This window comes from Sturnus vulgaris, chromosome 19, assembly GCF_052056855.1.
Source record: "Sturnus vulgaris isolate bStuVul1 chromosome 19, bStuVul1.hap1, whole genome shotgun sequence".
Taxonomy (NCBI): Eukaryota; Metazoa; Chordata; class Aves; order Passeriformes; family Sturnidae; genus Sturnus; species Sturnus vulgaris.
In genome coordinates this window covers 12,584,214-12,597,550 of record NC_142261.1, presented here as the reverse complement: position 1 = coordinate 12,597,550, position 13,337 = coordinate 12,584,214, and the positions used below count along the sequence as shown (strand labels likewise).

At 49.0% G+C, this 13,337-nt stretch overlaps 1 protein-coding gene across 1 annotated transcript; it reads left to right on the top strand.

Annotated features, from left to right (window-relative positions):
• Nucleotides 1–107: 107 nt before the first annotated feature.
• Nucleotides 108–13,047, top strand: SF3A1 (splicing factor 3a subunit 1). Its single transcript, XM_014894781.2, has 16 exons — nt 108–325; nt 2,383–2,495; nt 3,587–3,791; nt 4,540–4,797; nt 5,205–5,279; nt 5,785–5,935; nt 6,390–6,583; nt 7,181–7,298; nt 7,394–7,579; nt 7,880–8,001; nt 8,186–8,428; nt 9,033–9,243; nt 9,963–10,117; nt 11,078–11,179; nt 11,333–11,404; nt 12,368–13,047. The coding sequence occupies exons 1-16, from the start codon at nt 260–262 to the stop codon at nt 12,467–12,469; spliced, it is 2,373 nt and encodes a 790-aa protein (XP_014750267.1). The 5' UTR covers nt 108–259; the 3' UTR covers nt 12,470–13,047.
• Nucleotides 13,048–13,337: the final 290 nt, after the last annotated feature.

The following is a 13,337-nucleotide window of genomic DNA, read 5'->3' as shown; positions in this document are numbered from 1 at the left end:
CCTGATTTGGGGGCCCTCCCGTGCGGGGCGCTAATGGTACATCCCGTGGCGCACGCGCACCCTGCGCCCACCCAGTTCCCGGCAATCTGCGCCTGCGCTCCTGGCGGCCTTGCGTCACCTCCGGCGCGCACGCGCGGCACAGCGCCCGCCGCCGCCATTTCGCCCCAGTCGGTGCCGGCGCCGCGTCTGTTTCGGACCGAGTCTCGCCCGCCCTTCGATCGGCCCCGCCCGGCGCGGACCCCCTGTCCCCGGCAGCGCCATGCCCGCCGGACCCGTGCAGGCTGTGCCTCCGGCGCAGCCCGCGCCCCCCGCCGAGAGCAAACCGGTGCGGGCCGGGGAGGAGGGCGGTGAGGCAGGGGAGGGGAGCGGGGCATGGCGCGAAACGCGGGGGTTTGGGAGTGTGGCCCTCACGGACCGGTCTGGGCTGGGTTTGGGGGAGCTGCAGTTTCATCTGGTGCGCGGCATTGACCTCTGTGCCCGCTCAGGTGAGACCTCACCTGCAGAGCTGCCTCCAGCCCTGGGGCCCAGCACAGGAGGGACCTGGAGCTGCTCGAGAGAGTCCAGAGGAGGCCACAGAGATCCTCCAAGGGCTGGATCCAGGCTGGGAGAGCTGGGGGTGCTCACCTGGAGAAGAGAAGGATCTGGGGAGAGCTCAGAGCCCCTTCCAGGGCCTAAAGGGGCTTCAGGAGAGCTGGAGAGAGACTGGGGACAAGGGATGGAGGGACAGGACACAGGGAATGGCTTCGCGTTGCCAGAGGACAGGCCTATTACAAAGGGATCGTTCCCTGTGAGGGTGGGCAGGCCCTGGCACAGGGTGCCCAGAGGAGCTGTGGCTGCCCCTGGATCCTTGGAAGTGTCCAAGCAGCTTGGGATAGTGGGAGATGTCCCTGCCCATGGCAATGGGATGGGATTAGACAAGCTTTAGGTTGCCTTCCCACCCAAACCATTCCAGGATTCCTTCAAGACAGCAGCATCGTGCTGGGGCTGGGCAGGAACGGAGCCCTTCCCTGGCAGTGCCCCAGGGCTGTGATTCCAATGAGTATGGCGGGTTGCCAGGAGCTGTGGGAGCTGCCCTGGCTCCAGGAATGATGTATGGAAGTCTGAGGGAGTGTGGCAGTACTGTGTATCCCAGTACTCTCCCAGATCCTTTCTCTCTTGGCCATATTCATGTTCTTCACAGCCTTCCTGCTAATGGGACTATAGCTCCCACGGAGCTGGAGCTGCTGTTCTGGCTCTCACACAGCAACATCAGCACTCTTGGAGCTGACAGGGAGCTGATCTCACTGAGAACCTTGGAAAATTGTGATTCCTCCCCCGAAAACCCAGTGACTTTTATGCACTGATGTTGCCAAGGCAACTCAGCATCGCTGTTAAATAAAGTATCTCAAGTGTAGTGTTGCCTCATCTTTCAGCTCCTCAAGATGATGTTCTGAGGGAGTGGGAATAAAAACTAAAAATGTTCATGGTGCCTTTCACTTAACACACTTTATTAAGGTTGTATTTTATGGAATGGTTTGCATTGGAAGTGACTTTAAAGCCCATCTCATCCTACTCCCTGCCAGGGCAGGGACACCTTCCACTATCCCAGGGTGCTCCAAGCCTTGTCCAGCATGACCTTGGACATTTCCAGGGATCAGTTTAACTTGAGAACATTTTCTGGCTTGGATTCTCCATGGAACTGGCAGAGCTGGAAGTTTTATCTGGATTTTAAGTTATCCTTGACTGTCCCTGTTAGGGTTATGAACATTTCCAGCAGATCTGTCCTGGTTTATAACCCCTCTTCTTAGAGAGGTGAGGAAGGACAAACACTGGTTTTACTGGAATATTGAGCCGTCCACAGGGAGGGTTCTGGAATTTTAGTTTGGATCCTCCTCCAGTGAGAAAAACACTCTGTTGGAGATTTTCTCTTCAAAATAGCTTCTGTTGAAACTGCAAAAGAGTTGCATTAAAAGCTGTGTTTTATTTAATGTGGTGTTAGTAATTCAGGACTCACAGGCCCCTAGGAACATTCAAATTTCCACACCTGTGAAGAGTGATGAATTATTCCTGGGAATGCAAGTAGAGTCTCTTGGCTCAGCATTTAAAAACATACTTGGGGTCGAAGCTGATATAGTGAAAACTGTTTTGGTTCTCATGGGGGTTTCCTTGTTGTCCTGCTGTCCCTACCCCTGCAGCAGGTGCCCCTGAGAGGCAGAAGGTTGTTTTCACCCTAAGAAACCAAGGAATTGGTGGGATGGATGATACAGATTGTTCAACCAGTTCAGTGATTGAGAGGCTGAGGAGGAGGATGGCTAAATGTTCCTGCGTGCCACTGGGATTGTGTTTGGAATGCCTAATCCTGACACCCCTTCACCTTTTGTAATGAAACAATCTTTATTACAGCCAGAAGAGGAGCCAAAAGAGGAAGCAGCACCAGCCAAGCCTGTGGTGGGAATTATTTACCCTCCTCCAGAAGTCAGGAATATTGTGGACAAGACTGCCAGCTTCGTAGCCAGGTAAGTGACACCGGTGGTGTCTCTTTTTCCTGGGATTTTCATGCTTCTGCTGTTCAGTGCAGCTCCAGAAGCTAAAGCAGGTCCCAGTTTTGTGATTTTGCATGAAGGATATTTAAGGATTGAGGCTGTACCAGTGAGACTGGAAAAGAAATAACAATATTCTACTGAAGAGGGTGTAACACGCCCTTTGCTAGAGAAACTGGTAGTAAATAAATTAAGTCCTTGTTGAGATGTGCAATGGGTGCTGCAATTAACTGGGCAACAGGGTCTGTTCTGAATGATCTGAAGGGAAAACCAAATTCCAGGTGCAAAGGGAGCCTTGGTGCAGGAGTCATGGCTGCATTTTAGTGCTAAAATGTGGTTGGTTTTAGAGAATTACTAAATGTTGCTCCAGTCAAACCCTTATTGTGTAACTCATCTCTAAAGTGCTGCCAAGGAGTGTTGGCTGCTTCTGAGCATAAGGAAGGGACTGTGTTTATCCTTTGGGATTGTAGAGACCTCCTCTTTTGGAGGAGGCAGAATGTTTAAATGAGCCTGGGAGATATCCAGAGAATTTGAAGAGGAACACCCTGTGGCAGCTGGGAATTTTCTCAAACTGCCCTGAAATAACTGGCTCGTGCTTTAGCTGGGGGGAGGGGTATGTTACCTGGACTGGGGCTCCTAAATGCAGTACTCTGGGCTGGTCAGTCCTTGCAGATGGTTACTTGCTTTTTTTCCTTATATGATCATTCTGGAACCGAAATTAATCTTGAAAACTTGCTATTAACGCAGATAAAATTGATGTAGTAAGTAAGTTGTGAATTTCGTGCTTCATAAAGTTCAGTCAGTGGTGGAAATGACCTTTGAGTGCAGACAGATGTGACTGTGGAGCACTTGTGAGTGTGAATTTTTAATATTCACACTAAAGACAAAATTAGGGTGACAGTTGCCTCTAACTTGTGTGTGTCCAGCTGCGTATGAGCTACTGAGAGAGAAACTCCTCCCATGTAAGAGAGAAAATGATCTTCCAAGGGGCTGATGCCTCAACAAGCCTCAAAGAGACATTTACACTTGAGTTGATGGCCTAAACAATTGTTCCTGTTGCTCCCCAGAAATGGTCCAGAATTTGAAGCCCGAATTCGTCAGAATGAAATAAATAACCCCAAATTCAACTTCTTGAACCCCAACGACCCTTACCATGCCTACTACCGGCACAAGGTCAGCGAGTTCAAGGAGGGCAAAGCCCAGGAGCCCTCAGCTGCCATCCCCAAGGTCATGCAGCAGCAGCAGAGTGCCCAGCAGCAGCTCCCACAGAAGGTGAGTGTTCCTTTTCATCACTTTGGGGAAGAATTTCATCACTTTGGAGTGGTGTCACAGCCTGGAGTAGAGAAGGAAGGAAGCTCAAAAGCCAAGAAGGAGCAGTTGGTTATACATTTGTCAAAATGCCAGCAGTGACAGGCTTGGAGTTGACTGTCTGGGTCTTTGTTTTGATGCAGATGTGCATCTCCAGATGCTGGTAACTCAGAGTTGTTTGAAACTGCCAGTATACAGCTTAATTGGTCCATTTTAATTAAGTTTAACTCTGTATTGAGTGATGAAATACTTACACTAAGGATCACTTGGACTGGATGTGGCAGAGGCAAGCCTTGAGAATCCCCTGGAGTTCTGTTTGCCCTTGTTGCATGCACTGTTTTGTAGAAACTCTTTCTGCCAGAAGGATCAACCTCCCCTTAAAACATGGCGTAAAAAACGCTGCTCACCTTATTCAGCTGTGCCTTTAAACATACTGGGTGGGAAAAGGGCATGGAGTGAATCCAGGGCTTTTCTATGCCATCCTGGCCAGCAGTCACACTGTGGTGTTCGTGGCTCTTGGAGGGATGTAGCAAAGTCCTGATACTTTCCAGATTTGTTTGCTGTTGGAGCAACATATACCTGGTGTTTTCTCATCCTTGCACCTGCCAGGATGGCAACTGGCATTGCTTTCCCACGGCAGCTGGAGGAAAACAAAGATTCTCCTGAGTGTTTGGTGAGCATTCCTTGCAGCCTGTGTCTGTTCTCCGTGCAGGTGCAGGCCCAGGTGATCCAGGAGACCGTGGTTCCGAAGGAGCCCCCGCCCGAGTTCGAGTTCATCGCGGACCCTCCGTCCATCTCGGCCTTCGACCTGGACGTGGTGAAGCTCACAGCACAGTTTGTGGCCCGTAATGGGAGGCAGTTCCTCACCCAGCTCATGCAGAAGGAGCAGAGGAATTACCAGTTTGATTTCCTTCGCCCCCAGCACAGCCTGTTCAACTACTTCACCAAGCTGGTGGAGCAGTACACAAAGGTACTCCAAGCAGGGTGATTCCTTCCACAGCAGGAATGAGTTTGGAGGGCTGATGAACAAACCAGCCAGGTTGGAAGTATAGGTCCAGAAATCCATCCTTTAAATCTCCTCTTCAGAGAGGATATTGTGCTGAACGCAGTGGGCTGTCACCTAAATGTACCACACGCTATTGTAATATCTGTAAAGGTTGTTCTTTTTTTAATCTGGAGAATAATTGGAAGGCCACAAGTGAATATTTTGAAGTGCAGGGATGAGCAGTAAGTAATGAGAGTGTTGCAGTAGAATAAATGGGATATAGCCCTGGGGGGTCTGCTGGTATTTTTAGCAGTGTGGAAAGAGAATAATTGCTCTGAAAGAGGCTTTGGCACAAAGAATTGTCACCAACTGTCGTGCAAAATGTGTTTCAGATCTTGATCCCACCGAAGGGTTTACTCCTCAAGCTCAAGAAGGAGGCTGAAAATCCCAAGGAAGTCCTGGATCAGGTATTCCAGAAAAAAAGTGCAAAAATGCTGAAGCATTTTGATTATGTGTTGAATTATTTTTCTTTGCATGTTTTTGGCTTGTTGGCAGCAAATAGAGAATAAAATGGATGTGTCACTTGCTGTCACTCGAGTACAGGGAGCTCAAAGTTGCTTTAAACTGCAGCTGGTGTTTGTATTGGGGTAGTTTGTGACAGCACAGAGATACTGCACAACCCCATTTCCAAGTGCTTACAAAGTAGAATCCTGGAATATCCTGAGTGGGAAGGATCCCACCATCCAGCCTAGCTCATGGTCCTCCACAAGACCCCCAGCATTCCCAGCCTGTCCATCCCTGGCAGCCCTGCCCAAACGCTCCTGGAGCTCTGGCAGCCTCGGGGCCGTGCCCATTCCCTGGGGAGCCTGGGCAGTGCCCAGCACCCTCTGGGGGAAGAACCTTGCCCTGAGCTCCAGCCTGACACTGCTCCAGCTGTTCTTCCTTTCATTTGTGCTCTGTCTGCTCCTGCAGGTCTATTACAGAGTGGAGTGGGCCAAGTTCCAGGAGCGAGAGAGAAAGAAGGAAGAGGAGGAGAAGGAGAAGGAGCGTGTTGCTTATGCCCAGATTGACTGGCACGACTTTGTGGTTGTGGAAACAGTTGACTTCCAGCCCAACGAGCAAGGTACTGATGTTAAATGTTGTCACCTCTATGAAGCTGCTCCCTGTGTGCAGAAAATGTGTCTTGAAGTGCCGTTTTTAGACAAACATTTGGGTTTACAGCCTTTTATCCTTCAGAGTTGAAGGGAAAAGCCTTACACTGACATTTTGCAGGGCTGTCCTTTTTTTCTGGAGCCACTGATGTTCTTAAAGGAAGTCCAGGACTGCAGTAGTGTCCACTTCTCCACTTCCACCAGGACACCAGAGCTTGTCCCATTTTCTAGTAGTGGTTCCATTTATAAGTCACTTTATCTCCATGTGTCATGCTGGTGTTTGTATCCATCCATTCCCTTCTACATCCTCTGGCTGCCAAGGATTTTGTTGCCACTGCTTTTTGTTCAAGAATTGGTATTTCTGTCAGTGTGTGATGAGTAATGACATGGGATAGAGAAACAGAAGCTTTCTTTTCTGCATTGTAGGGAATTTCCCTCCTCCCACCACTCCAGAAGAGCTGGGAGCTCGAATCCTGATCCAGGAGCGTTATGAGAAGTTTGGGGAAAGTGAGGAGGTGGAGATGGAGGTGGAATCAGATGAGGAAGATGAAAAGCAAGAGAAAACAGATGAGCCTCCAGCCCAACTGGATCAGGACACACAAGTGCAGGATATGGATGAGGTAACTGGACAATAGGATTTTGTCCTCTAAAAAAAGTGTCGCCCTAAAGTTCCTGTGGTTTATGATGGTCCCCACTTTCACTGTAAATAGTTCTTCAGTTTCTTGAGGAAATGAAATTTCCTTCTGATGAAATCTCCAAATAACCTGTTACTACTGGAATATTGCTGTTTTAAAAAATGTTTTCCATGACAATACAAATTCCAAGAGAGAAATCCGGTAATTTTGGCACCCAGTGCCAGTGGTGTGGATTTTATATTTCAGTGGTTTTAAGTCTTCCAGGGTTTTTTTGTGCTCAGAGTCTGGAGCACTGAAAGATGACTCATCTTAGGCTCTGCCCACTGTAAGCTGTTTTCTGGTAACAGGGAACAAGAGTGTGGTTAACTGTAAGCCCCTGCATGCAAGGCTGCTGTAATGTGGAAACAGGAATATTTGCTTCCTCTTCTGGGGCTGCTGAATTTCTGCATCATGGTCCAGAGGAACCACTTTGCCATAGGTGTCCAAAACAGCCCCATTGCTTTGAGGCTGCATATTCTGTTCTTCCAGCACAGAATTTGACCACTGGAACTTGGTGATGATTTTTGTTTCCTTTTCAATAAGGGGTCAGATGATGAAGATGAAGGCCAGAAGGTTCCTCCTCCTCCAGAAACCCCGATGCCTCCCCCACTCCCTCCCACACCAGATCAGGTCATTGTGCGGAAAGATTATGATCCTAAAGGTAAACCAAAGTAAAAAGCCACCTTTATTCCTTCCTGAAGAATCCCAAACCGTTTGTTTCTGGACTGAACCAACACTGTGGTTTTGTTCTTCCAGCCTCAAAACCCTTACCACCCGCCCCGGCTCCGGATGAGTACCTGGTGTCTCCCATCACTGGAGAAAAGATTCCTGCCAGTAAAATGCAGGAGCATATGAGGATTGGGCTCCTGGATCCACGGTGGCTGGAGCAGAGGGATCGATCCATCCGGGAGAAGCAGAGTGATGACGAGGTCTATGCCCCAGGTCAGCCTGAGCATTGATTGCACAGTCCCTCACTGCCCCCACTGGTCAGGACCATCTGAAATGTAGCTCTGTGTGATGCCCTTTGTGACATGGATATGTTTGTCAGCTGTTGCTGGCCAGTATCTTTCCAAAAAAGAAGAAAGGGGACAGGGATTGTACTTTGATGGTCCTTGTGGTCCCTTCCAACTCAGAATATTCTGTGTAAAGACCATCACTCGGCCATTGGGTATCAAATAATAGAGAGATCAGTAAGAGGTTCGGTTATAATCCTTGAGATAAGAATTGCTCTTTTTCCCCCAGGTTTGGATATTGAGAGCAGCCTGAAGCAGCTGGCAGAGCGTCGTACTGATATCTTTGGTGTAGAAGAGACTGCCATTGGTAAAAAGATTGGTGAAGAAGAGATCCAGAAACCAGAGGAAAAGGTAGAGTAGAAATTAGGAATTTTTGTTTGATTGGTTGGGGTTTTTTTAAATAATAGGTCCCTGTAGCATTGTGAATGCTCAGAGACACAAGAGTCTTTAATTTTTCTTCTTTCTATCAAGCTGCTCTCTGGATTTCTTTGCAGTCTAGCCAGGTTGGTTTAATCTGATTTATCTTACTCTCCAGGTGACCTGGGATGGCCACTCGGGCAGCATGGCCCGCACACAGCAGGCTGCTCAGGCCAATATCACTCTGCAAGAGCAAATTGAAGCCATCCACAAGGCCAAGGGACTGGTGCCAGAGGATGACAGCAAGGAGAAGATTGGGCCCAGCAAACCCAACGAGATACCCCAGCCACCCCCTCCTTCCTCAGCCTCCAACCCCCCTGCCAGCGCCCAGCCCATCACATCTGTACCTCGTCCACCCACCGTGAGTGTTCGGGCTCTCAGAAGCCAATTACTGGGGCTGTAGTTAATTAGGAGGGGGTCCTGATGGAGGGCACGGGTGGTGGCATGGAAGAGGAGTTTGTGGGAAGTTTGTTGTTTAAAAGTATTTTGGAAATACTAGAAGAACCTTATTGAACTTGCTGTTAAAAATATAATATTTAGGTGGAGCTCTTACCTTAGAGGTACCAAAAAGACTGGGATCAGCTGGGCAGTGGGATCTTGGAGGCAGAGAATATGGCTGAGAAAAGGATGGCTGGGGGCCTTTGTAGGTGTAGAGTGATGTTGGACAAAAGCAGCCCACGATAAGAAAGGATTTGCTGTGAGTCTCAAACAGCAATTTAGCAAAGGAACTAAGTGCCTAGAGTTGTGATCCCGAAGCGGGGAGGGAAGGAGAACCCCTTTAATCTGTTAATGAGGCTTCTGTGCCTGTTCAGAGCAGCTTGGATTCCCCATATGGTGAGGCCACTAAGGCTCCCTGCGAGTCTTTGGGCAGCAGAACCCATGGTTCTGTTTTTCCCTGTTATTTTAATCGGGATTGTGGCCAGCCCTGGGCATTCCTGCTAAGGAAATTCGTCTTTTGTCCCCAGATGCCTCCTCCCGTCCGTGCCGCCGTGGTTTCTGCAGTTCCGGTCATGCCTCGTCCCCCCATGACTTCCGTGGTCCGGCTGCCCCCAGGATCTGTGATAGCCACCCCCATGCCTCCCATAATCCACACCCCACGGATCAACGTGGTGCCCATGCCCCCCTCTGCTCCCCCCATCATGAGCCCCCGCCCGCCCCCCATGATCGTCCCCACAGGTCAGTGACTTCAGCTTTTCCTGGGGAATTCTTGGATAATTCCTTCATGGTGGGCTTCGGCTTGGAGTCTTTTTCCTTCTGTGTCCTGGTACTGGTGTGTAACTGGGACTGCAGGCCATAAGTTGTGTTGTTAAGAGTTTGGGGGTGTTTAGTATGGCTTATCTAGTCCTGCTTTTGGGCTCAAGGCTCTTCCTGCACCATGAAATGTAGGGAATCCTGTGGCCCAGGAGCCTCCCTGGGTGAAAATTAAGACTGCAGGGTAAAGAGAAGTTGCCAGCACCTCAGTGGGGGTTAACAGCTCCTTACAGAAGCTGCTGCTGCTGGAGAAAAAGCTGTTTGCTGGACCTTTCCCTCATTAGGTGCTTTGAAGTTAAAAAGCATGATGTAAGAAGCAATTCTTCCTTTTTTTCATCTTCTTTTCTTTCCTAACTGGAGGAGCTGGCACCGCTGCCTGCCAAACTGAGAGCGTGTTCTTTTTTTGCAAGATCTGCAGGAAGCTCTCATGCCTTGTTATCTCTTCCTGGAATGCTTCCCAATATAAGAGCCCTCTGAATGTTTGAAGTTTGCATGTTGCTGTTGGTTGTAACTTCCTCCATGTATTGTGGCATTTATTTTCAGCCTGTGCTGCTCTGCTCAAAGCGTTTTTGTTGTGAGGGGGTGTTTGCTGTGCACTCAGGGAGTGACTGTGGGTTGTGTTGTGTGTCCCCCATCCATTCCAGCCTTTGTCCCTGCTCCTCCCGTGGCTCCGGTCCCGTCCCCGGCTCCGATGCCTCCCGTTCACCCCCCGCCACCCATGGAGGACGAGCCAGTCTCCAAGAAACTGAAGAGTGAGGACAGCCTGATACCAGAGGAGGAATTTCTGCGCAGGAACAAGGTACATGTTTGGGTCAGAGTCCTGGGCTGCTCCACTCCAGCTCCAAAGGGGCTGTAAAGCCAATTCCCTGCACAGAGGGGCAAAAATACCCAGCAAAAAAGGGCGCTCCTGAGGTATCTTCTTTCTTTTGTCATTCATGAGCAAACCAAACTCCTTTGTCTCTTATTGGGAAGAGCTACACAGAGTGGGATAGTGCTCTTCGGTAACTAAGGGCAGTGAGAGGTAGGTTATAATGCAGAGAACTAAAGTTGCTAATGAGCTTTTAAGGAGAGGAGGGCTAAGCTGGAGATGCAAAGAGATTAGAGTTATCAATCCCAGCATGATAGTAGGGTAATGTGGTGTATTCCATAACAAGGTGAGCTAAATGTGAGCCTCAGTTCCTTCCTGGGGAGTGCCAGCATCACAGAAGGAGTTTTAAATCCTTAGGAATGGCTGTATGGTTTTTCTGGGAATATTGAAAGTAAAATAGGAGATTGAGATGGGATACCTGGAAGGAATTGTTCCCTGTGAGGGTGGGCAGGCCCTGGCACAGGGTGCCCAGAGCAGCTGTGGCTGCCCCTGGATCCCTGGCAGTGTCCAAGGCCAGGTTGGACGGAACTTGGAGCACCCTGGGACAGTGGAGGGTGTCCCTGCCCATGGCAGGGTGTGGCACTGGATGGGTTTTAAGGTCCTTTCCAACCCAAACCCATCTGTGATTCTGTGATTTCATGTGCACAGAGAAGCTGTCTCCTTTTCAGTGCTTCACACCTTCACCCCATGACACCGTCAGTGTGTGTTGTGCTCGATAGATGGCACACGAAAGGAAGAGAAATCCAACGAAATGTTTTATTGTGGGAGCAATAGAGTTACTTGTAAACACATTTCAGTTTGTTTACTGAGGAGCCAAGATATGGAAATAAATACTTCGTCTGGTGCTGTGTTATCACAGCCCTGAGACACTTTATCTGTGTTTTCCCATAGGGCCCAGTCACAGTCAAAGTCCAGGTTCCCAACATGCAGGACAAGACAGAATGGAAGCTGAATGGCCAAGTGCTGGTGTTCACCCTGCCTCTCTCAGACCAGGCATGTAGCTCATCCTCCTGCCCTGCCCTGCTCTGTGTGCTGCCTGTGAGAGCAGCAGCTGGGAGCTCAGCCTGCTCCCCACACTGCAGCTCCATGGGGCTGGGGAGCAGGACAGGGACAAAAGTACTGAAGGAGTTCTTTGATCCTCCACAGGTGTCTGTTATAAAGGTTAAGATCCACGAGGCCACAGGAATGCCAGCTGGGAAGCAGAAGCTGCAGTATGAGGTGGGTATAAGCCCTTCAAATGCTTGTAGTTTCTTCAGTGCACTCTCTTACATGACTTTTTTACAAAGAAAAGCCATAGTGTATAATTTAATGCACAATGGGATGCTGGAAGTGCAAAGGGAATGTTTTTCTTGCCTGCATGGCACAGCTGTGACAGAACTGCCCTCTGTTACAGCTGGACAGGCTTTTAGTAGGTGATTAAATCAGTGGATTTTCACATTGTTGCTGCTGCAGATGAGTCCTCCAAACTTGATGTGACTTTCTCTGAAATCAGCTTCTTGTTTTATTAGAGTTTTTTTTTTGACATTTAACTGCATCAGCCTGCTCCCACAGCTCTGCTGTGGAGGTGGGTGAGCATGCTTTGGAACCCTAGCAGCTCAGGGAAGACTTTCTCCAAAACAGGGAGGGGAAGAGCTCACTCTCTTTTCTCTCTTCCTCTTGAAGCTAGAGCTGTGAGAAAGGCCTCGTTCCTTTTTAATGAATTATTTCTAGTCATGCATGTGCCCAGGCAGGCACAACCTGCTGCCTAAGCAGTGAACTTTGTGCACTTACCTCCTCAGAGTTCATCTGTGGGCAGAGACTCTGTTAACCCTTAACAAGAAAAAGAGCTGAGCTGATTATTTTTAAGGGGAAAGAAAAAAAGATGGGGGGAGAGTGGAGCCTGAATAACTCCCCTTGTGGTGCCTGCCTATATTGGCTGGTTTAATAGAAAGTGTCCCTGCCCATGGCAAGAGGGGTGGAATGGGGGGATCTTAAGGGTCCCTTCCAACTCAAACCATTCCAGGATTTTGTACCCACCTCCATGTCCATCTTGGACACTGAAATCTCTCTGGGGTCTTCAAAGCCTGCAGTGTTCTGTCATCCCCCTGCTCCGAGTGTACAGCCAGGAGGGTTGGGATCTGGGTGGGATTTGGTGGGAAGGCAACACTGAGGTTTGTGCTCTGTGCTCTTTCTTCCCCTCAGGGCATCTTCATCAAGGATTCCAACTCCCTGGCTTATTACAACATGACGAGTGGCTCTCTGATTCACCTGGCACTCAAAGAGAGAGGAGGCAGGAAGAAATAGGAGCTGTGGAGCCCTAAGATGTAAAGTGTCCATGTTGTGACCCCAACCCTCCCAGTCCTGTTTCCATTCTGGCCTTTCTGGGGCTTCACCCACTGCCCTCCAGCAGTAGTTTGAGCAGAAGGACTCTGATCCCCACTGATGAGAGAGGAGAAGCTGATGTAGCCCTGAAATGTGTCAGTGTAGTGAGTATTCTGTAGTGATCAATGCTTTGCTTGAGTGCAGGCTCTCCCTTGAATCCCCTCGGGAAAAGACATCATCAAGGTCATGCCCAGCTTAGTTTAGATCCATCTTGGAGGGATTTATGGTGGCCAGGAACATCGTCTGTCTGCTCTCAGCATTCACTGCTTCATTTAACCTCCTGCTAATTGAAAACTTCTTCTCCACACACTTATTAACCCCCTTGTTCTTGTTCTTTCACTGTCTTAGTTGTTGTACTGACCCTGACTTGGAGGTTTTTCCTCCCTTGGCATGAGCTTGTGTTGCTGTTCTGTGATAAAGGAGGTCTGGATCTGCTCTGGACAGCCTATGATTTGTTCTAATGATTTATTTTAATAAACATGCAGTTCTCCTTCCTTGGATTTGGGGTTTTAAATGGAGATGTGCCTGGTTTCTGAGCACTCGGATGGGGAAATACATCAGGATTTGTAATTAAGCAGTTTACAATAGGAAATCCTCTTATTTTCTGGAAAAAGCTGCAAGAAAAGGGGCTTGTTGAAGTTTCCCTGGTGCTCCTCAGTCATTCCTGAAGGAATGCTTATGTCTGTGTGTGAGCGGGGGGTTGGAAATACTCTGAACTTAGCAAGAATTTTATTGGAAAATAGATTTAACAATTATATACTGCAGCTGGAATCTCTTGGTCCTGGAGAGC